This window comes from Papio anubis, chromosome 17 (genome assembly GCF_008728515.1).
Source record: "Papio anubis isolate 15944 chromosome 17, Panubis1.0, whole genome shotgun sequence".
Lineage (NCBI taxonomy): Eukaryota > Metazoa > Chordata > Mammalia > Primates > Cercopithecidae > Papio > Papio anubis.
In genome coordinates, this window is record NC_044992.1 from 17,986,735 (window position 1) to 18,013,930 (window position 27,196).

The window sequence follows — 27,196 nt, forward strand, 5'->3', positions numbered from 1 at the left end:
TGTGTCCCACATCTGTCCCTCTCCTTCTGCAATCCCCTCCAGGTGATGGCCAAATGCCCCAGAAACACGCTTTCTGGGCCCGTGTCTGTGGCTTCAATGCCATCCTCCTCATGTGTGTCAACATCTTCTTGTACGCCTACTTCGCCTGACACTGCCGCTCTGGGCAGGAAGGCAAGAGCTCCGAGTCCTCAGGTCCACCCTTTTCCCTCATGGGGATCCCGAGGCCCCAAGAGGGGCAGATTCCCCTCACGGCTGCACAGCGGCTCGGTGCCCAAGAACTGGCCAAGCCAGCAAAGCAGGAGCCCTGAAAACTTAGGGGGGAAATGGGAGAAAAACATGTGACATTTCAAAAACAGCGCCAAAGCAGTCATCATTGGAAAGAAAATTAGATTTCTGATGGACATCCTGATGTTGGTTTTACTGTCTTTGTTCTGAATACACAGGCCAGGTCAGGAGCAGTGAGATTTGCCAGCACTCAGGGCTGTAGGGTCTTGGGCCATCTCTGGATAAAGGGAGAGCCCCACATGCCCAGAACAAGGCCTCCCATTAAGGGACTGTAGCCACCTCCAGGGGCTCCTCCCTCCACCCACCTGCTCCCAAATGCCAGAGGGAGCCTCCTTGCCCTCCCTCCCTGCCCACCATCCCCTCAACCATCAGCCTGGCATTCAAAGCCTTTCCAAGTCCCACCTCACTTTTCCCGCTCCCAAAGGTGCCCAGGCTCTGGGCAGGCCCTGCTCATATCCCTGATGGTGGCACATTCTCTGGAGGACCCTCCTGTTCTCAGGTAGGGGCCATGCCCCACCTAGGTAGCTGTCCCATTGGGATCCTGTAGGATCTCTAAAACCCAGCTCTGGCACCAACTTTCTGTCTGGCCTGGAGGTTTCTCAGCCTCCTGAGAGCTCTCCTGGGCCCTGGTCTGGGCAGAACCCGGGCCTAAACAAACAAGAGCCAGGGCAGCCAGGGTCTCTGCGTGGCTGGGCCCAGGGCTTGCCCTCAGAGCTCACCTGTCCAACAGGAGAGGAGTGTGCCTCCACCTTCCCTACTGCCAGCCCCTTTTTCAGGGTCTCAGGGCCTCTAGTCCTGTGGTGGGGCACAGGTGTTGGGTGCCCCAGGTGGAGTTGAAGTCATGGGGCTGTTGAGGAGTGGTGTCCACCTGGAGTCTGTCCAGTGAGTTTAGGTCAACAGGTGTGCAGTCTGTCCTTCCAGGTTGAACCACCTCCCAACAGCTCGTACAACTCGAGGGGCCTTTTGAGGGAGGGGCAGGCAGGCCCAGTGGGTGGTCAGCCCAAGGTGAACCCACCCACCATGGCCAGGGTTCCTCAGGTTGAGCCTCCGGTGGGTGAAACCTGGGAGTCCTCAACCTTCCTGGCAGATGGGGCCATTGACCAGAGGAGGTGGGTGGGGCCTCCACAGACTCCGCCCTGTCGTGTCACATAGCTGGCAGCCAATGGGAAGCAACCAGCCAGGAAGCCCCAGAGCTACCCTTACAGGGTACCCTTGCTGGGGAGCCTGGGCCATCCCAATTTGTGCAAAGTGGCTGGAGGCAGTTAGGAGCCCACATTCAGTCCAAGGCCGTCCACTGAGCCCCGTGTGACTCTGACCGGGCTGGGGGTGTCCATGTCCTCTCTGGACCTCAGTTCCTGTAAAATGGCCCGTCGGCCAGATCGGCCGCCGGGCTGCTCACAGGTGCACAGGCTGCACGTAACTCCGTGGAAAGAAGCCAACGCGCCCGCAGGACCGGCCTCGCCACCAGTGGGGGTCTGGGCGCTCCAGGACCTCGATGATGTCGCCACGGCGGAAGCTGAGCTGCGAGGGGTCCTGGGCTGAGAAGTCAAACTGGGCCTGGGCAAAGCAGGCCCCAGGTGACTGCAAGAGGAGGAGGTGGTTAGTAGGGCGCTTTCAGAAGCCCTGCAACCCACCCTCCCTCAGAGGCACCCAAGAGAAGTGATTTGCCACAGGTGAGGAGGGGTCTGGGGCAGCACTGAAGTTGAACTTTAAGTCCAGATCAGTGGTGATGCCACCACTGGGCCTCCTGCTGCCCACACCCCTGCCTGTCTGCTGTGCAGATGCTGCATCTACCTAGAACACGGCTTTCCCAGCCGCCCAGCTGGGATCACAGGGCTGGTGGGCCAGGGGACCTGAGTCCTGGTCCTTAGGGTGGGATTTTGGTTAGGTCCCTGCTTCTCTTGGGATCTTATTTCCCTGACTCTGCAGTAGCCATGGTAGCTTCTGACTCCAGGTCACAAAGCCATGAGAATGGGCCTTATAAACTGTAAAGTGATATGCAGCTAAGAGCCATGTTTACTGCTTTTGCCCTTGGTCAGCCACTGAGGGAGAGAACTGTCACTTTGAGCTCTCAGGCCTGGGTTCCAGTCCTATCCATGCCCCATGTGTGATGCTGGGTAGGTCCCTGCCCTTTGTGGAACTCAGTTTCCCCACCTGTGCGTGGCAGCTGGACAGGAGCTCTCGGCAGCACGTCTGCCGGGCACTGTGACTATTCCACCCAGCACCCTGGCCCTGCCTGCCCACCAGGATCTCAGCTCTGAACCTGCAGAATCTCATCCAGGGCAGGTGATAGGATCAGCAGAGAAGCTGTAATTAGCAACTGTCTGCCCAGGAAGGAGGAGGCGTCATGGGTCCCAGGGGCCTGAGGCAGCTCTGGAGTCGAGCCACAGGGTAGGTGACCCCATGGCCTGGGCCAGAGCGAGGTGGTGGGTGTAGGGGAACTCGCAGTTGCCCCTGCCCCAGCTCCGTCCTGGCTTCCTCACACTCTCCCAGGGCAGAGCTGGTCCAGGCGGTGAACAGGGAGGAGGATGGAGATCTGGCAGGGAGGGGCCCAGCTGGAGAGAAAAGTCCCCTGAGGCTGGGAGCTCACAGTGACCTGGGCACTCGGTCAGGCAGGGAAGGCCAACAGAGGAGAAACTAGTGGGGGTCTCTCAAGGCACTGTTTGACTCTCCTGGCATATCAGACCCCAGGGCTCATCCTATTGAACAGAGGGGACACTGAGGGGATGAACTGGCCTCTGATCACATGCAAAGGTGGCAGGGGGCGGGTGCTGGGAACAAGACATGGCTGGAGCTTCTTTGCAGCGGTTATCAGCTTCTCCCCAGGCCTTGGCCACACTCCCCATCTCCTCTGCAGAGCCCAAGTTCAAGTGTCCCAGGGTCTTGACCTCCAGCCCCAGGCCTTGCCAGCATCCCCGCTCCTGAAGAAAACAGCCTGTTGGGGTTGATAACCCCAGTGGCTACTGTCGGCATCCTAATCAGCTTCAGAGCTGGCCCTTGGGGCCGCCTGATGAAAGGGCTGGCTGGCAAATTGCTGTTATTGCGAGGTCAAGGGGTGGACGACCCCCACCCCCCACCCCGTGGCTAGCCAGGACCTCGCCCACGAGCACTCCCGCTGCCCCACACCCAAGGTCAACTTTTCTGCGAGCAGAAACCAGGACTGAGCCTACTGAGTAAGTGTCCTTGGATGTGTCACTGCACTCTCTGAGCCTTGGTTTCCTCATCTATATAATGGGCACGATGAGGCTCCCAGAGTATAGAGACCAGTTCAGTGCATGGTACGCAGTACACTCAGCGGGGGTCTCTACCTTCCTGCACTCGATGAACATTTATTGAGCACCTACTGTGTGCCACACACTATTCTAGGAGCTGAGAACAAGCTAGACAGTTTGTTCCCATGGGATTCTCCTTCTGTCCCTTGCTTTTCTTTCCCTCTTCTCCTTTCCCACCCTTGCAAGTCTCACCACAGCCGCCACCAGTATATAACTTTGAAGCCTGGGCTGGAACCCTCTTACAACACCAGGCTGCTGGGGAAGGGAGACCAGGCCCGTGCTTGGCCTCGGTGTCAGCATTTCCCCTGCTGCAGATGGCAGGAGACGCAGAGAGGCTCCCACAGGCCAGCCCCCACCCACTCCTACCTTGAGCAAGGGATCCTCGTCGCGCAGGAAGATCTGCCGCTTCTTGGCGATGGTGGTGGTGCGGTAGAAGTCGACCAGCTCGTTGAGGGAGTTGAACTTCTCCTCCCACAAAAAGTACTTCCCAGAGGCCTCGCGCAGCACCTTGAAGTGCTGCACCTGGTCTCCATAGCTAGGGGAAAGGACATGGGGCCACCTCAGATGGTGGCCGTCCCAGCCTGGCATGGTCCCAGGGGCTCCCGTCTCACTTCCACCTGGAACCAGCCTGTCTCAGGGTGGGACCTGGAGTCAGATAAGGTGCAAGTGGGAGAGGCCACACTGAGCCAGCTCCCCATGGGGTCTGGGGAGTCCCATCTGGCGGTAGAATATGGGGTTAAGGGTGTGGGCTCTGAACCAGGCCACTTTCTCACTGTGTGACCTCATGCAAGTCTCTTAACTTCTCTGAACCTCAGTTTCCTCATAATGATAACATCTCCATTATGGGTAAGTGCACAGTGGCTGGCCTATTGGCAACGTGAAATAGGTACCTCTGAGTGCGTCGTGATCAGAGAGCGTCTCCTTCACATCTTTTCGCCATTCGCCTCAGCTTGGACCTTCTCCCTGCTCCCCTGCTCCTCCCAGTCCCCATGGTCCCTTGGGGAGCAAGTCCTAGACTCATCCTGACTCAGACCAAAGCCTACTGCTATGAGAGGAGCTCAGACCTGTTGGATGTCTCATGTCCTCCCCCTCCCACGAACCTTCTATGGCTTCTCCCTTGGCCTCAGGGTAAATTCTCAACACCTCAGACTCAAGATCCGGCTCTGCTTACATGTCCAGCTTCATTTACTTTATATCCTCTCCGATGAAGCAAACAGGCCCCTTTCTCTCTTATTCCCAGTCTGTGCCCAGACTTCCAGTCCACTACCGCCAAATCACCCCAAGTACCTTCTGGCCCAGTGGACGAGAGAGCCTGCTCTTTCAAACTGGCCAGAGGCAGAGCCTGTCCTGGCTGGGACCAGGCAGAGGGACCTAACTGGAGCCTCTCACACTCGGCATGTCTCACCCGGGACAGGCCGCGTGGGGCTGGGACTGGAGGTGGTGCGGCTGTGGGTCAAGATCATGGCAGACATGACTACGGCGCTGCCCCGCTGTGCTGCGGGGGTGCCTGGCCTGCCTCATGGCCCAGGAGGAGCAAATTGGGCCCTGTGTTTTAGTTTCTCCACCCGTCATCCCTGGGGTGGCTTGCTGCTTTGTTGATGTTTTAAGATGAAAGATTTCAGATAAAGATATGTTCAAGGCCGGGCAAGGTGGCTCACGCCTATAATCCCAGCACTTTGAGAGGCCGAGGCGGGCAGATCACGAGGTCAGGAGATCAAAACCTTCCTGGCTAACACGGTGAAACCCTGTCTCTACTAAAAATACAAAAAAAAAAAAAAAAAAATTAGCCAGGTGTGGTGGCGGGCGCCTGTAGTCCCAGCTACTCCAGAGGCTGAGGCAGGAGAATGGCGTGAACCCAGGAGGTGGATCTTGCAGTGAGCCGCACCACTGCACTCCAGCCTGGGTGACAGAGCGAGACTCTATCTCAAAAAAAAAAAAAAAAAAAGATGTGCTCAAGGTTCTCACCCTCTGGTCTGTATGAGGCGTAGGGCAAAATGGGATTCCCCCTACTCCATTCCAGTCAAGGGGTCCAAACCACTTCTAAACACACTTCCAGGCATTTGCACACAGTGTGTCCTCCAGCTGCAAGGAATTTTTCTTGAACTCCTCATGCCTCAGTGGGGAAACTGAGGCCCTGAGTGCAGCCACGACCTGCCCAGAGCCACAGCAGCAAGAAAAGGTCAGAGCTGGGGCCACATCTGAGTTCACACATGTAAAATGTTGCCTAGTGTCCTCCCGATTGGTTATTATCACAAAACAATAGCAATAATAATTATTCCAATTATGATATTACTGTTGTCCCAGATCTCATCATTCCAAGTCCATTTCTACTCTGCCATGTTGCTACCTGGGCTGTGACCCCTAGGAGACCCTCCCTCCCTGCCTCGTCCTCTCTGCCTGGCCAAACCTTAGCTACCCTTCCCAGCTCTATAGCCAGCCTGCCTGGACTTACGACCCAGCCCCGTCTCTGGGCCTCCGCGTCCTGGCCTGCCAAATGTGGGCATTAGTGCACTACTCTCAAGGGAATTGAGAGGCCTGGGATGCTGGGGGCTGTGCGGGTGCTGCCAACAGAGCCGCCCTAGGCCCACCTGGCTGGGCTAAGGGCTGTGGGGAGAACATAGAACAGTCCCAGCTCCCAACCAGAAAGAAGACAGTTTAGGACCCCGAGGGAGGGCACCTGTTCAGGTGGCTGGCAGAGCTGATAGCTGGGAAAGCCTGGGGCCCTGTGAGTGGGGTGAGGCAGGGTAGGGGCACAGGATGGCCACTGGGAGGTAGATGGCCCCTCAGCCTCCTGAGCCACAGGCTAGGGATCTTTTTGTTCACATTTGGGCTAAATGAGATCCAACCACCAGTCCAAAGCACTTGATAACTTGATGGTACACATGCACACACACACACACACACACACACACACACACACGCCTCCTGGGGTGTAAATTAAAATCTGGTTAAACAATTTGGTTGCAATACATTTGCAAGCTGGGATTCACCCACAGCCTGAATTCCTTCAGGTCTATGGTTATCCTGAACAAGAGGGTGGTGTCTGTCACCCCAGCTGCCCGGATCTGCTGCTCCATCTGTCCTATCCCCGCCTGTGGTTTAGTTTCTCTACCAGTCATCCCTGGGGCGGCTTACTTCCTTATTGATGTTTTAAGATTAAAGATTTAAGATATAGATGTGTTCAAGGTTCCCACCCTCTGGTCTGTATGAGGCATAGGGCAAAATGGGATTCCCCCTACTCCATCACAGTCAAGGGGTCCAAACCACTTCTCTCTTTTTTTTTTTTTTTGAGACGGAGTCTCGGTCTGTTGCCCAGGCTGGAGTGCAATGGCGAAATCTCGGCTCACTGCAACCTCTGCCTCCTGGGTTCATGCGATTCTCTCGCCTCAGCCTCCCAAGTAGCTGGGATTACAGGCACCCGCCACCACGCCTAGCTAATTTTTGTATTTTTAATAGAAACGGGGTTTCACCAAGTTGGACTGGCTGGTCTCAAACTCCTGACCTCAGGTGATCCGCCCACCTCGGCCTCCCAAAGTGCTGGGATTACAGGCGTGACCAACGTGCCCAGCCCCAAACCACTTCTAAATACACCTCCAGGCATTTGCACACAGTATTTCCTCCAACTGGAAGGAATTTTTCTTGAACTCCTACTCATGCCTCAAGGCCCAGGTAAAATGGCCCATCCTCTGAGAGCTGCATCAGATCCCATCAGGCAGAGTCAGGGCCTTCTTGGGTCCCTCAGCCCCTCTCACACCCTTCTTGTAACTTGCTATTCATAATGATTTGCATATGAGACACTAAAAAGGCAGGGAGGCAGGAGTGGGCCGTGAAGGTCCAGTCTAGCTGGGACTCAGCGAACACAGCATCACTGCCCAGGCCTTAGGTCCTCATTGCGATGCTTTGTTCTTGAAACCCTCTTCTGTTGGTTCTGAACTGGGATGGCAGCCCGCCAGGTGTTCTGACCCTGAACCCAGGCTCTGGTAGCCGACCCATTGCTCTAAGATGCATCCAGCCCTCAGGGTCACAAAGCCAGAAGGGGAGCCAGTTCTCCCCATGAGAACAGAGGCTCTCGATAGGTGGAACAATGGTCCCCAAACCTCAGACAAAGGTGCTCACGTGCCGTCAGAGGACCTCGTTCCCAGTGACTCAGTCACTTGTGTTGCCAGCTGTGGGACATATGTGTCCATTTGCTCGTGACGCGGAGGTGGGTGTGCAGGCAGATGGATGTCTCCCGCCCTGTCTGGCCTGCCGAAGCCTCCCAGAGGCTTCCGAGAGGCAGCCTCTGAGCCCCATGACTCCCTAGTGCCACGTGCTAACCAGCCCAGGGTTTACTGGACTTTGGTCGTGGTGCCTGGGGAGGAGCAGTGCTTCAAGAAGTGGAGTGACAGTGACGCACAGCTGGGCAGGCGAGAAGCCTGGAGACAAGAATCCCAATGGCTCCACCTCTGGGGCACCGGGTACCCAGGCAGAAGGCCCTGACTCTGTTGGCCCCGAGGAAGGGCTTGCGTACAGGTGGCCTCACTCCTCTGAGTGAGGGGGCAGAACGGGTGTGGTGGGTTTGAAAAGGATTTCAACCCCAAACGACCACAACTTTGAATTTTATGGTGTTTGTTTTTGTTTGTTTGTTTGTTTTTGAGATGGGGTCTTGCTCTGACGCCAGGCTGGAGTGCAGTGGTACCGGCTCACTGCAACCTCCACCTCTGGGTTCTAGCTATTCTCCTGCCTCAGGTTTCTGAGTAGCTGGGATTACAGACGCCCACCACCACGCCTGGCTAATTTTTGTATTTTTAGTAGAGACGGGGTTTCACCATGTTGGCCAGGGTGGTCTCGATCTCCTGACCTCGTGATCCACCTGCCTTAGCCTCCCAAAGTGCTGGGATTACAGGCGTGAGCCACCGCGCCCGGTTAAATTTTATGGTATTTGAAGGTCATCTTTAGATACTTGGAAAGTTATCTGGAGCAGTTCTCTGACCATGTAGTAGAGTCAGGGAGTGGAGAACAGGAGATAAGAGAAAGGGAGCCAGGGACCCAGGGATTCTACGGCTTTCCAACCTGGGAATTGGAGAATTCTCAAATCTGGAAACGTGCATGTGCCAGCCCCTACCTAGTCTGTGTGTGGCACACACGAGGTGCTCAGCAAATGGCAAATCTTGTCCCTTCTCCCACCTGGTCCAAACGTCCTGCTTTACAGCAGAGGACAGTGAGGCTTGGGTGCAGCCCCTCCTGCTGAGCCAGTCCCTGCCTGAGGCCAAGCGGTGCTGTCTCCATCTCACAGCCCAGCACCCCAGCAGTCACTCCCTCTCCCAGCCTGGCCCTTTTCCCCAACGTGGTTGGGCTCTTGCTCATGGCCCTCACCAGGAATAATGCCTTTTCCCTTTTCTCTGTCTAGTCTTGGCCTTAGCCATCCTTCAAGGCCCAGGTTCAGGAACTGAATCTGAGTCCAGATGGCCCCAGAACGAGGAGGGCTGGATCCAGTGCAGCCAGCTCTGCGGCATGAGCCTCCCAGAGCCAGAGGAGGGAGAGGGCACTGGGATTGTGGGCCTGAGTTGGTGAGAGGAGAGGCTGCTGGAGCCATTCACTCCAGTGGGCAGTGCCTGGGGTGTGAGAGCGTCTTCATTATGTCTGAGCGTGCATTCCTGGGATGCTTGCGTGTGTGTGTCTGTGCGTGTCTCCCACTCTGTGGAGTGACTGCTATGTGTGAGTCTCTCACTGAGCAATCATGGGTGTCTTTGTCTCTTTGTGTGACCCCTACTTCCACCTACCCAGGGGAACAAGGGGCTAGGCTGGCCCCTGGGCTGTCAGAAAAGCCCCAAGGACCAAGTCAGGCCTAATGCTGGCAGCAGCCAGTCCTGCCCAGCGAGTTTTTCTGGCCTGGTGGCAGCAGCAGCAGCAGCAGCAAAGGTAACAGTGTCAGCCCAGAGAGGAAAAACAAGGCTGGGGTGGGGGCAGGAGCCCTAGGACCCCCCCCCCCCCCCCCGCCAACCACGCCAACCAGGGCTTGTGGACCTGTGGGCCCACCTGGATGCTAACTGCCTGCTGGGTGATCTCCATCAGGCATGGCCCCTCTCTGGCCTCAGTTTGCCCATCTGTGAAAAGGAGGGGTGGAACAACCTGTCCGGCAGCAGACAGGAACCAGAGTCAAGCTGACCTTGGGAGGGGCAGGACACGGGTGCAGACAGACTCCTGCTGGGTCTTTGGAGCTCAGGGAGGGTGGGTGGAGGACAGACCAGGTCTGTCAGGGCACAGAGGTCGGTGGGCACCAGCTCTAAGTTCCTTGCTGTGTGACCTTGGAGAAGTTGCTGCACCTCTCCAGGCTTCAGTTTCCTTTACCTGCAAGCTGGGCTTCTGGGGATCATGCAGGTTTCCTCACTTCCTCCCTGTCCTTGCCTGCAGCCAGTCCCTTCCTCCTAAAATTGCACCCCCCCTCCACCCCTTCCCTGCTTCATTTTCTCCAAAGCCTTGGTCATTGTGTAAGATTTTATATAATTTTCTAATCACTTGCTGTCTGTCACCCAGTAGCACATGAGCACTTGAGGGACAGAGAGCTTTGTCCTATTTTGTTGGTGGCTGAATCCCCAGGCCCTGGGACAGGGCTGGCACACAGCAGGGGCTCAGTGACCAGATGGGCAGGGCAAACACATGTGCATTGACTCCAGGGTACCTCTGGCTAGAAAGGAGGCAAATATGTCACTTGGAGACAAACTGTCATTTATGGCAGAAGAGTCCACAGTAACCTGGATAGGAGTGTGGGGCAAAAGGTAGGCAGCCCAGACATTGCACGCCAGCCTTGGCCCCTGGCCCGCCGCCCGCCAGCTCAGACATGCTCCCCGGAGGAGGAGGGGGACAGCCCTTTGTAAACTCGTAAAGGGTAGCTAGCCGTGGCCACAGTTGCTCTGGGAGGCAGCATGAGGCCCATAAACCCCACCTCTGACAGCTTTACGGGGCTTGGTGTTAGTATGCCAGAGATGCCATACATAGTGGCATCAGAGTTCACAAGTACCAACCAGCAAGGGCGGAAGAGCTCTTACACACAAATCTGCCAGGTTGTCATTTTCCTAGATGGCCATCGGGTCACCCAGCTTCCCTGCATCTGGGTTCCCTGCCTCCCTGTGCTGCTGCCTCTTCTCTAAGAGTGTTGGATTCATGGGCAGGGGGTGGGGGGCAGCCTTCCAGGCCAGAAGGGCCTCCCTAATTCCTCCCCAGCTTGGTGTGCAGTCCTTGAGGGCTTAATATAATTATGATAACTGGCACTTATCATGTGCCAGTCATCATACAAAATATGTTACATAGCTGTCCATTTTATAAATGAGGAAACTGAGGCTCAGTGGGGTAACTTGCCCAGGATTATACAGCGAGAAGCCAGCAGGTGTCAGAGCTGACTGTTGCTCAAAATACCATGCTCTTAGCCACATGCCCCATTTAAGCCTCAGCTTCCAACTCTGACCCCTGCTTGGTGGTTGTCCAAGGACCACTGAGAGGCCCCATGACAGATGATGGACAGTGGGAGCAGGACCCAGGAGCCTGGGCCCAGGCAGGAAGAAACCAAGGGTCAAGGGCGCCACCTGTTGGTGCTGTGTGCAAACCACAGCCAGCCAAGCCCAGGAAGCCCCTGACAGTTTTGACCTGGGCACACTTGGCCAGTGTGCCTTGGAGAAAGGGTTAGGGGGCACAGGCCAGGATTTCTCTGAGGGCCGCTTCCAGATCCCTTCCCAGGAAACACCGGTGCTGGCTCGCCTGCTCAAGAACTCCCTAAAACTGTTCATCTTTCCTCCTGGTCAGAAAACACCTGTTATCCAAACACACCCCTCATTTCCCCACCTCTAGATCTCTGCTCACGCTGTTTCCTGTGCCTGGCATATCATCTACTCTCCTTGTACACCAAACTCCTACTCATGCTTTAGAGCCCAACTCAGATGTCACTTCCTCCCTGGTGCCTACACTATGTGGAATGTATCCACTGTCATTGAATTTCATTTATTCATTTGCTTATCATAGAGACCCCTGGGCCAGGCTGTGACCATTTCTCCTTCACATGCCTCTGGTTTGTCTCCTGTTCCAGTCCTGCCTTGTGGTTCTTGCACAGCTGATGTTCAGTAAATGCGTGCTGAACAAACTCACACGGCTGGGGTGTTCAGGTCTGATCATGTGCGTGTGCGCAGGTGGCTGCACTTACAGAGAGGCGCCTGAAGAGGGCAGCACACTGGGGCGCTAACTTGGAGCGTGAGGCCGCGTGATTTGCTAGAGGAGGAAGCGGAGGGCGGAGGGAGGGCCAGCCCCTCCCCCTCAACTCGGGCTCCAGACGTAGTTTGAGTCCCTTGTGCTCCCACTTTGCTGGGTGACCTTGGGCTTTGGGGTTGGTTTCAGGAGCCACTCAGCCAGGCCAGCCCGCCTGGCGGACGCCACTCCCAGGCGATGACCAGACCCTGGACAGCCGACACTTGGAAGACTGCCACGTCCTGCCTCTGCAGGAGCCGCAGCTCCCCGGGGCTGCAGGGAAGTGGGGGCTGGGCTGGGGGCTGGGAGGTGAGCCCGCGGGGACTCCAGGCTCCAGGTGCCCACACCATCGCGGGGCTGGGCAGTCAGGGCCAAGTACGCACAGTAACCCCCCAACACACACACACACACACACACACACACACACACACACACACGCTGATAGCACTCGCATTTTTAAGATGAGGAAATAGAGGCTCAAAGGGGGCATGCGCCCTTCCTGCCCCTCAGGATCACCAGCCTGCCCCCAGGAGAAAAGGGAAGGGAACAAGGCTGATGGCTGGTTCCACAAATTGGGGGCCCGGGCTCAGGGTGCGGGGCCTGTGACCCGTAACACGTAGGATCTGCCTCCCTGATTTGTCCCCTCCAAATCTCACCTTGAAATGTGACACCCAGTGTTAGAAGTGGGGCCTGGTGGGGGGTGTTGGGTCATGGGACAGACCCTCATCAGTGGCTCTTTGCAGTAATGAATGAGGTCCGGTTGTTGAAAAGAGCCTGGCACCTCCCTCCCCGACTTGCCCCCATCTCGCCATGTGACGCGCCATGCATAAAAGCTTCCTGAGGCCTCACCAGAGTCACATGCCAGTGCCATGCTTCCTATACAGCCTGCAGAACACCAAGTCAAATAAACGCCTTTTCTTTATAAACTACCCAGCTTCACGTGTTCCTTTATCCCAACAATAAAGGGACGAACACACCCCTGGAGCCACCTTCCTGACCATAGGCTCCTACCCCTTGCAGGTTCCTCCAGGCCCAAGGGAGCTCGCCACCCTGCAGGGCTAGCAGCAGATGTGCTGATCCCACAGAGTGAACAGCTTGAGCTTGTTTCGAAACGGACTGGCTGAACACATGGGAGCCACAGGGACCCGGCAGAGCCTGGAAGGCATCAGGTGGGGATGCTTTTCCCCCAGCAGGAGCCCTCATGGGGCATCAGGCCCAGCCTGTCTGAAGTCTGCCTTTGTCTGCTTCTTGCGGATCCCCTGACCCCAAGCCCCATCAAGCTTGTATCTCCACACCCAGCCCCAGTGTTAGCTGTCAACCCAGGCCTGTGTTTCTTTGTCCTTCATTTTTATTTTCATTTTTATTTTTAGAGACAGAGTCTCACTCCACCACCCAGGCTGGAGTGCAGTGGCACAGTCTTGGCTCATTGCAGCCTGTGCCTCCCAGGTTCAAATGATACTCATGTCTCAGCCTCCCCAGTAGCTGGGATTACAGGCGTTCACCACCATGCCTGGCTAATTTTTATATTTTTAGTAGATACGGGGTTTCAGCATGATGGCCAGGCTGGTCTCAAACTCCTGACCTCAAGTGATCCACCCACCTTGGCCTCCCGAAGTGCTGGGAATACAGGTGTGAGCCACCACACCTGGCCTTCTTCATCCTTTAGGAGATCATGAGAGGCCACGCTGCCCTCCTCTGGGGCCACCCCTTCCTTCATCCCTTCCTCCCAGCTGGCCTCTTTGCCACTCCAGTGCTAGCTCTGCTGGTGGCAGTAAGAGCAGGCACGGTAAGTGCCTCCTCCGTTCTGGGCTCTGTGCCCACAGCAGCCCTGAGAGCTGGTATTGCTGGTGGTCCCCCCGCACACCTCCACGCCTGGGCCCAGTCATTTCTCTGTGTCCCCTCAGCCCCTACCCGTACAGTCCCAGAGGCCATCATCTCCCTCCTGGCTCCCCACAGGCCTCCCTGCCGCCACACTCTTCCCCCAACAGTTCTTTCTCCTCACAGCAGTCAGAGTCATCTGCTAAAAATGGAGTCCAATTACATCTCTCCGCTGCTCGAGACCCTCCATGGCTCCCTATTGCTCTCAGAGAAAACCCTACCTCCTTTCAGGCCCTCCGTGATCACTGGATGTGGGTGGAACTCCAGCCCCTGCCCTTCGCTCACTCTGCTCCAGCCACGTCACCTCCTCTTCCCACCTTAGGGTCTTTACAAATGCTAATCCCTCTGCCTGGAAGCCTCTCCTCCCAGGTCCTCCTCATTCCTGAGCACCTGGGAAGCCTCCACCTGCTAGTTCAGATCTTTGCTGCAATGCCACCTCCTCAGAGAGCCCTTTCCTGACCACCTTGGCTCATTCCGTATTTACATGTTTTCTTGTTCACTCACTAGACTGAAACCCACGACAGCAGCAACTTTGCTTTTTCCCACGTAGTTTCCCCAGCCCCTAGAGCATCCTGGCACATGGCATGTAGTCAGTAAATATTCCTTGAATTAAAGCATCTAGATGCTACCAGGGCCTAACAGTGGGAAGGACAGAGATCAGCCAGGAGTCTGACCCTGTCTCCCCTCACCCCCATTCCTGCTGCTACCTTCCAGCCTGGATTCCTCGATCACCCCAGGGTGGCCCTTTGGGATTGGGTCCTGTGCTGCCCAGAGGCTGCCACACCACGGCTGAGGGCCGCCCTAATACAATGCCAGATGTTCCCCAGCACGGCCACCCTGCCTCCATGCCAGGAACTATTCTAATTGCTTTAAATATACTAACTTGTTTTTTCCCTGCAATAGCCTATTTTACATGTGAAGAAACAAGCACAGAGAAGGTAAATGACTTGCCCAAGCTCACACAGCCAGGAAGTGGCAGAACCAGCATTCCAACCCAGGCAGCCTGGCCTCAGGATGCATCTTCCCAACTAGATCACATAGAGTGGGACCCTGTCCGGAGCACATCCTGGACACCCGCCCTGGGCACTTCAGCACTCTCCTGCCCTCAGTCTCTTGCCACACCACCACCCTGGACATCGCCCTCTCCTGATGAAGAACGTATGATGGCTCCTATGTTCGTAGAAGCCTGGACCTTCAGCCCGGCCCTTGAGGCCTTCCACAGCTGGCCTGAGCCTGCTTTCCCGACACACCCCAATGCTCTCTGGGCTGCACCCTGGGGTGCCCAGACCATCACCTGTGTCCAGGCCTCTGCCTGGGCTGCTCCCTCTGCAGGAATGCCATTCCTCCACCCTCATTCCGTGAGCCCGTCCCGGGCCCCAAGGCTGAGCTCAGATGCTGCCCATCCCCTGCCCACCCTCCTCTGCACACACCCCCAAGGGCCAGAGCTCACTTCACAGAGACGGAGAACTCCCCTGGGGAGCTCTCACTCTCCCGGATCAGGAAGGCTCCCAGATGGTTCCGCTTCATCAGAATCTCTTCAGCCAGCTGCCGGGAAATCCTGCCCGAGTACCACCTGTGGAGAGAGGGAGCCGGTGAAGGCAGCGGGAGATCAGGCTCTCAGCCAGCCTCCCACCCCGTGCCAAGTGTTCAGTGTCTGAGACAAGGGAGATGTGATTGTACCCGTTTTACAGACGGGAAAACTGAGGCACAGAGAGGTGAAGCAATACACCCAAAATCACACAGCAGAGGCAGGCAGGAGCTGGAACACAATCCCAGCATTTTAGCTCCTAAGGCCAGCCTATCTAACCATGCCAGCAAACACACACCCTTATGAAAACAGAAAAGTCACACTCCCGTGAGCCACAACCCAGCCAACCTCAGTCTAACTTTCCCTTTGAGATGGTAGATTCTTTAAAGTCAAAACACAAATCAGGCTTGGTGGTGCATGACTGTAGTCCAGCTACTCGGGAGGCTGAGATGGGAGGATCACTTGAGGCCAAGACTTTGAGACCAGCCTGGGGAATAGAGCCCCCCGCAACCCCGTTCCTAAAAAAAAAACTTTGGGCTGGGCGCGGTGGCTTATGCCTGTAATATCAGCACTTTGGGAGGCTGAGGCGGGCGGATCACAAGGTCAGGAGATCGAGACCATCCTGGCTAACACAGTGAAACCCTGTCTCTACTAAAAATACAAAAAAATTAGCCGGGCATGGCAGCGGGCACCTGTAGTCCCAGTTGCTCGGGAAGCTGAGGCAGGAGAATGGCATGAACCCGGGAGGCGGAGCTTGCAGTGAGCCGAGATCGCACCACTGCACTCCAGCCTGGGTGACAGAGCAAGACTCTGTCTCAAAAAACAAACAAACAAAAAAGTCTCGTTCTGCCGTTCAGGCTGGAGTGCAGTGGCATGATCTCGGCTCACTGCAAGCTCCGCCTCCTGGGTTCAGGCGATTCTCCTGTCTCAGCCTCCCGAGTAGCTGGGACTACAGGTGCGTGCCACCACACCCAGATAATTTTTTTTGTAGTTGTTGTATTTTTAGTAGGGACAGGGTTTCACCATGTTAGCCAGGATGGTCTTGATCTCCTGATCTCGTGATCTGCCCACCTCAGCCTCCCAAAATACTGGGATTACAGGCGTGAACTACTGAACTACTGCTGCGCCCAGCCAAAAAAACATAGCAACTTTTTAAGTTGAAAAAAATATAAAACTAGACAACAAAAATAATAGTAGCTTTGATCTGGTGAGGAAATACCTCTCTCCGTACCCATTCCACAGACTCCAGGCCACCTGGATTCTTTTTTTTTTTTTTTGAGATGGAGTCTCGCTCTGTTGCCCAGGCTGGAGTGCAGTGGTGTGATCTCGGCTCACTGCAAGCTCCGCCTCCCGGGTTCACGCCATTCTCCTGCCTCAGCCTCCTGAGTAGCTGGGACTACATGCTCACCACCGCTACCGCTAATTTTTTGTATTTTTAGTAGAAACGGGTTTCACTGTGGTCCTCGGATCCCATCCCGTGATCCCGGCTCACCGGCCTCCCAAAGTTGGGATTACAGGCGGGAGCCACCGCTACCGGCCGCCCACCACCACGCCCGGCTAATTTTTTGCATTTTTAGTAGAGACGGGGTTTCACCGTGTTAGCCAGGATGGTCTCGATCTCCTGACTTCATGATCCGCCCGTCTCGGCCTCCCAAAGTGCTGGGATTACAGGCTTGAGCCACCGCACCCGGCAACCACCTGGATTCTTTTCACAGGCACAAGTTCCTTTTCCTGCTGACCAAACAGAACTGGGTATGCAGCAGGTGCCTGGTAAATGCTTAGACTCTTGCAAGATCCCCAGGGTCTGGGAGTGAAACTCCTTTTCCAGTCCTGCTGATCTTGCTGTGTGGCTCCCGGTAGCCCCTGACCTCTTCAGGAATTAGCCACTGCTATAGGCTGACTTTGTGTCCCCCAAAATTCAAATATTGAAACCTAATCCCCCATGTGACAGGAGTTAGAGGTGGGGTCATTGGGAGGTGACTAGCGGCCCCCATGAATGGGATTGGTGCCCTTATGAAAGAGACCCCAGAGAGCTCACTTGTCTGCCATGTGAGGACACAGCTAAAAGACACAGCCGTCTATGAACCAGGAAGCAGCCTCACCAGACACGAATGTGTCGGCACCTTGATCTTGAACTTCAGCCTCCAGAGCAGTGAGCAACCAATGTTTGTTGTTCATAAGCCACCCAGTGGATGGCATTCCATGACAGCAGCCTGCAGGACTAAAACACCCGCCACTGGAGGCGCTGCGTGGTCTCTGACTGGCTTTCCTAACTCCAGTGTTTTAGCCCAGCTTTGGCTCTGACCCCTTTGTTGTTCAGATGGGGAAGCTGAGGCTCAGAACAGCCAGAGGTTTCATGGTGGGGATCATGACAGAATGTTTCCCTTCACTCCTTCCATAAATGCTCCTCTCCCTGAGTCAGACTGAGCTTGGCACAGGTGGTGGAAGCCAGGCGGGACTTTTCCTGTTGTCTCAGATGTTGATGAGCCCTCGGGGCTGAGTGCAGAAGGCATGTGGTGCCGCACATGCCGCTAGTGTCCTGGCCGTGTCCCGGCACCGGCCTTGGCAGGATGAAGGCTGCTCAGCACAGACCTTGGGGCTTTTTTTCTGGTGATTGACATATTTGGCCTGGGTTCAGGGCAGGCTGAGGCTCCCAGGAACGGTCTGACTCCCAGCGATGACTGATGGAGCAGCGGGGTAGACACCCCAGCGCCCAGCCCTTTGGAGGGACGACTCCCAGGTGCGCATTCTGTACTATCTCCAGCTGGCGCTCATCCCCAGCCAGATGGAGCTCCGGTTGCTCCCAGCAGCGATGACGCCAACAGTGGGCCCCACTGGTTCCCCCTCTTCCCTGTCCTCTTCCCCATTGCTAAATAAATTCCTTGTGATCAGGCTCGTGTCCCAGGGACAGCTTCTGGAGAAGCTGGAGCCCTAGACATGAGATTCTAGACCACTGCTGCCCCCAAACGAATGGGGGCCCGTCGGCCCTGTCCCAGTGAGTTTCCTCCTGGGAGGGAGCGTGGGGAAGGTAGCCGCTGGGTATAGGGCTCGGGGCAACCATCTGGAGAGCTCAGCCTGCGTCTCCTGGGGTTTGGAGACCTGAAGGCAGGTGCCCAGCCAGCCTGGGTATCTCAAGGCCGGAGATGAATGCCACAGGCTTCGGCAGGAGGAAAGCACAGGGGGCCCAGGGTTGGGCTTACCAGGGAGGGGAGCTGCAGAGAGCTTCTTCACCAGGAAGCCCCCAGCTCCATCCTGGAACCGTGCCCAGAGTGGCCCAGGGCGGGAGTTTCCTGAGGGGCAGGTTTCTTCGAAGAACCCACAAAACTCCTCAGGCGGCATCACTGTGTGGGCGGCTGTTGCCCTCAGAGAGTGTCGCAATCACACCCTCCTAAGAGTCTCCCACGTCCCCTGCCAGCCCTGCCCCCACCATGGCTTGACAGATGGAGGCAAGAAGAAAGCACTTCCTGAAACCCCCAGGGCCCGGCTCCTTCCCCCACACCAGTGTCACTCCATTTGTGGCCACCTCGCATCATCCTTGTTTTACTGATATGGAAACCAAGGCCCAGATAGGGGCAGAGACGCCCTCACACCCCACCAGATTGCATAGCAAGTGCATGGTCTGGACTCTCCCAGTCCCACAGCTGTTCTTATGAGCTTCCCTGCTGTCCTTCAGGGTGTCCCAGCCCAGGGCCACGCCATACAGCTGCAGTCCCGCTCCACCTCCTGCCGGTTGTGAGATCCTGGAGAGGCACTCAACCTCTCTGTGCCTCTGTCTGCTTGTCTCAAAGACAGCGATGGCGGTGCTCAGCTCCTAGGGCCTTGGGAGGATGCAGGAGCTGCTTGAATGCGGGTGTTTGCTGCTTCCCCCACACTTCCCCCTGCCAGGCTTGTCTCTGCCTTCCCTGGCAGCGTCCATTTGAACTTCCAGGCCCAGTGGGCCATACCCTTCCTGTAGGAAGCCATCCCTGACTCCTATGGGCCATGAGGCTGGGTCATGTGCCGCTGTGGTCCCTGCTGATGGGACGGCTCTGGAACACTTGGCATACATTGTGCCTCCTCCAGGGGCTCCCGGGGTTAGCAGGGGTGAGAGGAGATGCCCAGGGAAGGAGTGGGCCTGGCACAGGCACGAGGCCTACCTCTGAATTTCTGAGGCCCCAGCTCTCTCTCTGCCCCCACACCCTGGGGCCTTTATGGGCTGAGTCAGGTGTGGAGCTGGAGTTTCCCCGTAGTTATTTTGGGAGCAAAGCAGGTGCTGAGGTTAGTCGAGGATACACCTGGGCACCACTTCAGGCAGGTTAGTCAGGGGCCTGACCCCATCCCTGCTCTGTCCCAGACACAAGTGGCCAGAGATGACCCCAGAGGCATGGGAGGCTGGAACCCTTCATGGCTCCCAACTGCCCTGCTAGAGTCTTGCCTTGACCACTGGCATCCCCCCGACTGGCCTGGCCTGGCACCACCATCTTTTGTCATCTTTTCTCCCCTACCTGAGCAAATGCGACCCTCTCAGCAGCTGTAGGCCAGCCAGCCTTCCAGCCATTGCCAGGCCATTTCCTCCACCTGAAGGCCCCTCCCTGACAGCTTGGCCCAGGGGGATTGCTCCCATTCATGCCCTCTGGCCTGTCTGGATGTGCCTGTTGGCTTACAGGGACCTGGGGCACTCGCTCCAGCTTGTGGTCCTGGGTCAGATTCTCTCTGTCTCTCTCCCTCTTCATGTACCCCTTCCCTCTCCCCCTTAATTGACAGAAAGACTACAGAAACCTGCCCAATGTTACACAACCACGAGGGACATAGTGGGGCCTGGAACCCAGGCTGCAGCCCCAGATGCCAACTGGAAGCGGCAGCCGCTGTGGGGGAGGCTGGGAGTGCCTGGAGCCCAGGCAGGTGGCTGAGGACCTGGGTGGGAGGGGGCCTCACCCAGCACAGGAAGCTTGAGGTGGTGGCAGCTTTGGAACCAACTTAAAGAGAGATAAAGAGGAAATACCTCTCAGGCCCCACCCTGGCCCTGCACCTCCTTCCCTTCCTACCCCACAGCCACACACACATCTCAGCTCCCAAACTGTCCCACCAGCCTGCCTGGCCCTGTCACCTGTCTCCATATCTGACTGAGTCCTACCATAACACCTCCGTGGTTCCCCACATGGCTTGGCATTTGAGGTCCTCCTGCCAGTCCCACACACCACAGGTTCTCTGTCATTGCTCTCCCTTTGCTCATCCTGACCTTCTCCCAGGGATGCCTTTCTCTTTTGCTACTTAGCCAACTCCTACACATCCTTCAAAACCTCACTCATTGCCACCTCTTCTGAGAAGCCTTCCCTGGGAAATCACCTTAATGCTCACTGTCTTCCCATGTAGTATGTCCTTCATGTCCTCTGTCTCCCCCAGAACACGGCTGCTCTGACTCCTTGTGTCTGCAGCATTGCCCAGGCTGGGCCCCCTGGAGCTGTGGCCAGTGTTTAGTGAATGACTAAGTGGCTGTATCTTGGGGCTGCCTCAGCTGTCATTCAAAGTATATCCAGTTGGTTCGCATAGATTTCCTGGGCCCCATGCCTGTTCTGGGGCTGGGTCCTGCTCCAGCCATTCTCACGGCAGCAGTATTGGCTGCCACCTGCCCAGAGCCCCAACTGGGACATCCCTAGGCCGGCAGGTCCCAGGCCCCAGGATAGCTGCGCCCCAGGCCCAGTTCCTGCTCCACCCTGGTCCCAGACTCTGCTCTGCCAATGTCCAGTTCCACCCACACCCCAAAGGCAGGGCCTACAGGGTCTGCTTCCTGCCCAGCCCTCTCCCACTCACTACTCAGCGCCGGACCAGCTCTCAGCAAGAGCTCTAGAACCCTCCACAGTCTGAACAGATTGGAGCATCTGCCCTCCTTGAGTTACAGATAGGGAAACTGAGGAACAGAGAGCAGGGACCTGCCTGAAGCCACACAGCAGCCAGTGGCCCAGCCAGCTAAAAGCCCAGGACCTTGTCCTCTCTCAGGGACCTCCTAGACATTCTCCACTGGCTCAGGTCCTCGGTGTCGAGGCCTGGGCTTGCCCTGACTCTGCCCCAACCCTGGGTAAATCCTCAGAACTCAGTCTCCTGTGCCTGCTCAGGCTGGTGGCCTCTGTGGAGCCTGGGGGCCCCAGACAGATGGACAGAGGCCCAGGAGTGAGGGGGTCCCATGGCCAGGAGAGATGGAGCCACGGGGATGGGATGGGGGGTGTCCACTCACGGATGGGGCTTGACGCGGATGTAGTTCTTGGGAATAAACCCCTCGACGCCCCGGAGCTCGGCTTTGTACCAGTTCTGGTCATCCTCCATGTTCAGGATCTGTGGGCAGGAGACACAAAGCCACTCAGTCACCGAGAAACTGTCACCCCCGGAGATGCCACTGCATGCCAGGCCCCAGGTGGGCTTCGCCTGCACCAGCTTCTGAGTCTACTCACAGAGAAGGGCTGGGGGCCTGGGACAGGACTTGCCCACGGTCACAAGGGCTGAATTAGAGCACCTCGTTCCTCAGTCCTGCCCATCCTCTGGCCCCAGGACAGCCCATCCTCAGGCGATTCACAGACTCCAAGGGAGGCACAGTCGGGGACTCATAGGAGGCTAGGGGTGGCTGCAGCTGGACTCTCAGGCTCCGAGAGCAGGAGCCCTGCAGACCATGGGGTTTGCAGGAGCAGAACTGGGGACCTGAGTTCCTTCCTGGGCTGTGCCCGCAAGTTTGGGGGGTCCACAGCACCTACATGCCATGCACTGAGCCTTGGGGTGAAAGTCGGGGGGCCCAACCTGAGCACAGCCACCAGTGGTCACCTAGGGTCCCTCTCATTTAAACAGCTGAGGGGTGACAATTCAGTGGGGGGATTTCAGGCTCTGGGGAGCAGATAAGGGGGTCTTTGGTCTGAGACAGGCTGTTTCTCAGCCCCGGCGTGGCCTGCTCAGTCACACGGGCTCCTCTTCACCCCACAGGTGGGCCCGGAGGAACTGAAATAGCCAGAGCGGGGGTGGGAGTCCCTGAGGGGGAGCAATCAAGCGACCAAGGCGGAGCGGGGCCGGGCCTGGGAGGGGCACAGCACAAGGCCGGGGGTCCTTCCTCCATTCCCTGGGCACGCCTTCCATGTGTCCCCCTGATTCTGATAAAGCCCCCAAGGTCAACATCACCAAATGCTATTTTACAGATAACAAAACTGAAGCCCAGAGAGGGGAAGTGACTTGGCCAAGGCCACACAGCAGGGGAGAGGCGGAGCCTGTTTGGTCAGCTAGGACTCTGAGGCCCGGGGTTTTTGGCTCACTGGTCAAGGGGGTCCTGGCCCACCAATTTTCGCCTCCAGTCCTCTTTGTCTCTGGACCCCAGCTTGAGGGGACATCTCTCCTGTCAGTCCTGGAGCACGCTCCAATGTCAGCTCCATCTTTCAGGGGTACTTGTTGAGAGAAAAAAAAATGGGCATGGGGTACCAAAGGCCCAAGGCAGGCCAACATAGGGGCATCAACTCCAGCAATGACATTTTGCCAAGAATAGCTGGGATTGGCCTCCTAGGACCCAGGCCTGAGGCCCCACCCTCACAGGTGGCCTCTGCACGCCCATCTCCACCCCCGCTTTGTCCATCAGGCCAGGCTGGCTGAGCCCCTTCCTTCCTGTCCCTGCAGCCTGGGCCAGGTCAGCAGCCCCAGGGGCGAACGGAAGCAGGTGGCTGACTCAGGAAAACTTTCGCTCAACACAAAACAAAACAAAGCAAAACAAAACAAAACAGGCTGGGCACGGTGGCTTATGCCTGTAATCCCAGCACTTTGGGAGGCTGAGGAGGGTGGACCACCTGAGGTCAGGAGTTCGAGACTAGCCTGGCCAATATGGTGAAACCCCATCTCTACTAAAAATACAAAAAATTAGCCAAGCATGGTGGCACACCTCTGTAATCCCAACTTTCTCAGGAGGCTGAGGCAGGCGAATCACTTGGACCCGGGAGGTGGAGGCTGCAGTGAACCGAGATCGTGCCATTGCACTCCAGCCTGGGCAACAGAGTGAGACTCCATCTCAAAACAACAAAACAAAACAACACAACTCCCCCAACCTAAGGAGAAAACAAGGACCTGTAGGCCACATGCCACAGCCATGGATTCCAGGAGGAGGCCCTGAAGCCTGGGGCTCCAGAACATTCTGTCTGCTTCTGACTCTCTGTGGCCTTGACCTCAGTGTCCTCCCTCTTCTGTCCAGTGGGTGTATTTGTGGCCTGCCTTGCATGCAGCAGTGTGGACATGGGATGCACTATATCTCATGCAGTCCCTGCTTTGTTTTCTCTCCTTGTCCTCTGCACTCAGAGGACCCAGGAGTGTCCCATTGGTTACGTTAGTTAGTGATTTCTTTCTCTTTTTTCTTTTTTTTTTTTTTTGAGATGAAGTCTCGCTCTGTCAGCAGGCTGGAGTACAGTGGCGCAATCTCGGCTCACTGCAACCTCTGCCTCCCAGGTTCAAGCGATTCTCCTGCCTCAGTCTCCCGAGTAGCTGGGACTACAGGTGCCTGCCACCACGCCCAGCTAATTTTTGTATTTTTACTAGAGACAGGGTTTCACCATGTTGGCCAGGCTAGTCTCGATCTCTTGACCTCACGTTAACTGATTTCTTACTGTGAACATTGTTCGAAAGCCCCAGACCCTCTGAGGCCCGGGAATTCTCAGAAGGGAGAGAGGCCAACCCCTCCCTGGAGGAGTATCACTGCTCAAGGTGAAAGGCAGACCTCGGCCTGCCCCTGAGCCTTTGCCCCCATGGTGCCCTCCACCTGGGCTGCTGCCCCACTTTACCTTCCCAGCCTGATGCAGTTGCTGCTTGACAGTTGTTTACTGAACACCTACTGTGTTCCAGGCACCCCACGACAGAGCAGGGAGCAAGAAGCTCACCTTCTAGTAGGCAGAGACAGACCATAAACAAGGGAAGAAACAAGTAAGCAAGGTAGTTTAATGGAGCAGTAAGTGCTGTGAAAAATGGACATCAGGAGAGAGATGGAGAATGTCTGGTTGGGTGGGAGCGGGGAGATTGTCAACACGGGACAGGTGGGGTGGTCCAGAAAGGCCTCTCTGAAGAAGTGACATGGAAGCTGAGACCCGAATTACAAGAAGGAACCAGCAGTAAGAAAATGTGGGGAACAGTGTCCAAGGCGGACGGAACAGCCAGTGCCAAAGCCCTGAGGTGGGGGCAAGCTCTGTCCCAAAACAGAAAGGCCAGGGTGCCTGGAGCCGAGGAGGGAGGAGCAGGTGTCATGAGATATACAGGGGAGGGCCAGGCTCTGAGTCATGGCCACTGCATGGAGACTGGGCTGGGAAGCAGGGGGTGGCGGGGGGAGGCCTTGAGAACCACTGCACAAGCCCAGGTGACTGACGATGGAGGCCTGGGCCAGAGGAGGGGCTTCAGGTAGGTTTGGCCAGAGTTGCCGACAAGACAATGACAGGCTGCAGAAAGTAGGTTCGGGGAGCCCAGGGCTGGACCATCACCCTTTCCCATGGAGATGGCAGGGTGACATGGGCTTCCTGAGTCTGGGTCACGTCATCCAGGCTGCTCGTGGAGAGATGGGAGTGAAGCTCCCTCCAGCTGGCAGCGGCAGGGGGATGCGTGCACCCAGAAACGCCTGGCCCACCAGGGAGGGAGGCTTTGTCCCAGAGAGGTGATGTTTGGGGCCATTTGTCCAGAGTGAGTCCATGAGCCAGAGTTTTCATCCAAGACCAAAGTTGAGATTTGAAGAACGGGCTTCATTGCCCACTCCCCCAGGCTGCACTCAATCTGTAGGCAGGCAGTGCCGTGGCAGGGGCTGGCCCACAGGGAGCACTGGAAAACACTTGCTGGGCAAGAGGACAGGCTGGTCGTGGAGCTCAGCTTCCACCCCAGCCACTTGATCCCTCCAAGCCTGGCTCAGCGCCTCCCGCACACCCCATTCCTATTTCATCACTGCCCCACTCCCTCCCAACACCACACCTGGGTCTAAAGACCTCCAAGTGCTCTCAGATGAGAAACGAAGACTTGGATCCCCGCAGAGGGTCATGCCTTGTGCTCACAGCCCCAGTGCTCAGCCTGGCCCTGTCCACGAGGCCCACAGCCAGCACTGCAGTGACCCCAGATGCCAGCACCCCAGCATAGAGAAGGAGGAATTGCTCCTCCTCCTCTGGACCCCAACCCCCAGCCCAGCCTGTTCAGACCAAGTGCAGGTTCCACAGTCAAAGGGACACAAGTTCAAAACTGACTCCATACTGAGCAGGTCATGTTGCCTCCCTGTGCCTCAGTTTAGTCACCTGTGAAATGGGGGTGCCAGTCCCCATTGCTTAAATGGGACATGGGGTGTGCTGCTGAGTTCAGGGCCTGGCTATAGCAGGGTGATGGCACATGGAGCTCTCCTGTCTTGTGCTTGAAGCTTGTGGTCAAGAACAGCACCCAAGATTCAGCGCAGAGGAGCATTCAGTCTAACACCCATTGCTCCAGTGAGGAAACTGAGGCCCAGGGAAGGGCAGTCACTTCCCTAGTGTGGTTTACTGGCAGTTCCAGTGCACAGTGTTGGCATGGCCACTCCCAGAATCCTGGGCATGGCTTTCATATGCAAACTTTTAAGCAAGGACATTTCCAGAGACACATTCCACAGGCCCATCTGTCTAGACTGTCTTGGAAGGCTGCAATGTCTGTCAAAAGCGGCCCAGACAAGGAGAAATGAACTGTGGTATGACTCTATTTTCCCTTTACTCCACACTACTGGGAAGCTCATCCTTGATGCCTTCATCACAGCTATTTTAGCCCTACTAGGTTAGCATGTGTACTTATTTCTTTCCTAAGACCTTCTCTCTCTCCCTCTTTCTCCCTCTGTTCTCCATTCCCATACTCTGTCTCTCTCTCTAGCTCTCATTCTCTCCCTCTCTCAACAATTTTCTTTTCAAACTTTTTCCTGGAAAACTGGGGGTTGAACTAACTCCTGCCAGACACTGTGGTAATATCTCATCGAATCCTCACAGCAGCCCCAAAGGAGGGTCATTAGTTATCTCCCCATTTCCTAGATGGAGAAACTGAGGCTCCGAGGGAAGAGGTGGCTTGTCCGGAGTCACACAGCCAATAACTGGAGAGGCTGGGCCTGTCCTCCAGGGGCCACCGTCTGCTTGGGACAATCCCAGGCCCCCGGTTTCTAAATCCACCCCCACCCCGTGTGGGGCCAACTCAGCATTCTCCAGCCCCCCTACCTTGAGTGTGTCTCCCTTGTTGAAGGCCAGCTCATCGCTCTCTGTGGCCTGAAAGCTGTACAGGGCCACGGACTCCATGCCGCTGCTCGGGGCTCCAGCAGCTGGGCTCAGAGCTGGGCCGACAGCTTCCTGCTTCCTCTGCAGTCGAGGACCGTCTTCCTTTGTTTTGAGTGCGTGTTTGTTCTTTTGAAGTTGAGACTGAAACTGCTCCTGATGGGGGAGAAACAGGAAACAGACATGTCACAGAACAGGGAGGGCTTGTGAGCCAGCTCGGTCCCTACCTCAGACCCCAGGTGCCAGGAGTGGCCTTTGGGGAGTCTCCCTGAAGCTCTGGGAGTGGGGCCCCCTTGTGCCCATGTTTTATCCTCCATAAAAGTGAGGTGCCTGGAGGAGAAGTGCCGAAGCTGTCCTGCTGGCTCAGGCACTGAATCTCATGGCACCAGATGCTGGCCCCCCTTCACCAATTTGCCAATGACCCTCCATCTTTTCCTAATCCCTGGTGCCTCTTGTGATGCCCTGCCTCCTGCTCCTTCAATCCCAAGCTCTTCACCTGGCACTCAAGGCCCTTGCAAGCCACCACCTCCACCTGCCCCTACAAACAGCCCCCATTCTCATCCTTTGTCATCCCCTTCACTCTAAACAAACCCGAGGCTTCAGCCACAGCAAGGGGCCACACCAAACTCTCATTTCAACCATGGACTTCAGCACATGCGGTTCCTCTGCCTGGTGCTCTCCTCTTTCTGCTCCCGGGAGACTCCTATTCATCCATCAAAGCCCAGCTCAGAATGCACTTCTTCTGGTTTAAACACAGGCACCTTAGGTGTGACTTAAATCCTAAG

At 56.4% G+C, this 27,196-nt stretch overlaps 2 protein-coding genes across 5 annotated transcripts in view; one reads left to right on the plus strand and one right to left on the minus strand.

The window, feature by feature from the left end:
* The window catches only part of SLC5A10 (solute carrier family 5 member 10), a 70,304-nt gene extending 69,895 nt beyond the window's left edge, over window positions 1-409 (plus strand). For both annotated transcript variants that reach the window (XM_031657403.1, XM_031657404.1), the window contains one exon: window positions 43-409. In XM_031657403.1, the coding sequence (XP_031513263.1) occupies window positions 43-149 (107 nt within the window). In that variant the 3' untranslated portion in view covers window positions 150-409. The remainder of the gene's footprint in view (window positions 1-42) is intronic.
* On the minus strand, window positions 386-27,196 carry GRAP (GRB2 related adaptor protein). Of its 3 annotated transcripts, XM_003912442.5 has the most exons (5): window positions 26,358-27,138; window positions 21,389-21,486; window positions 15,100-15,222; window positions 3,924-4,092; window positions 386-1,866 (listed from the first exon to the last, which is right to left on the minus strand). In XM_003912442.5, exons 1-5 carry the CDS (start codon window positions 26,433-26,435, stop codon window positions 1,681-1,683), a joined length of 654 nt encoding a protein of 217 aa, XP_003912491.1. In that variant the 5' UTR covers window positions 26,436-27,138; the 3' UTR covers window positions 386-1,680. The 3 variants fall into 3 exon arrangements, with proteins under 3 accessions (XP_003912491.1, XP_021784516.1, XP_021784515.2); XM_021928824.2 differs by lacking the exon at window positions 15,100-15,222 and having other exon boundaries at window positions 26,358-27,196; XM_021928823.2 differs by lacking the exon at window positions 3,924-4,092 and having other exon boundaries at window positions 26,358-27,193.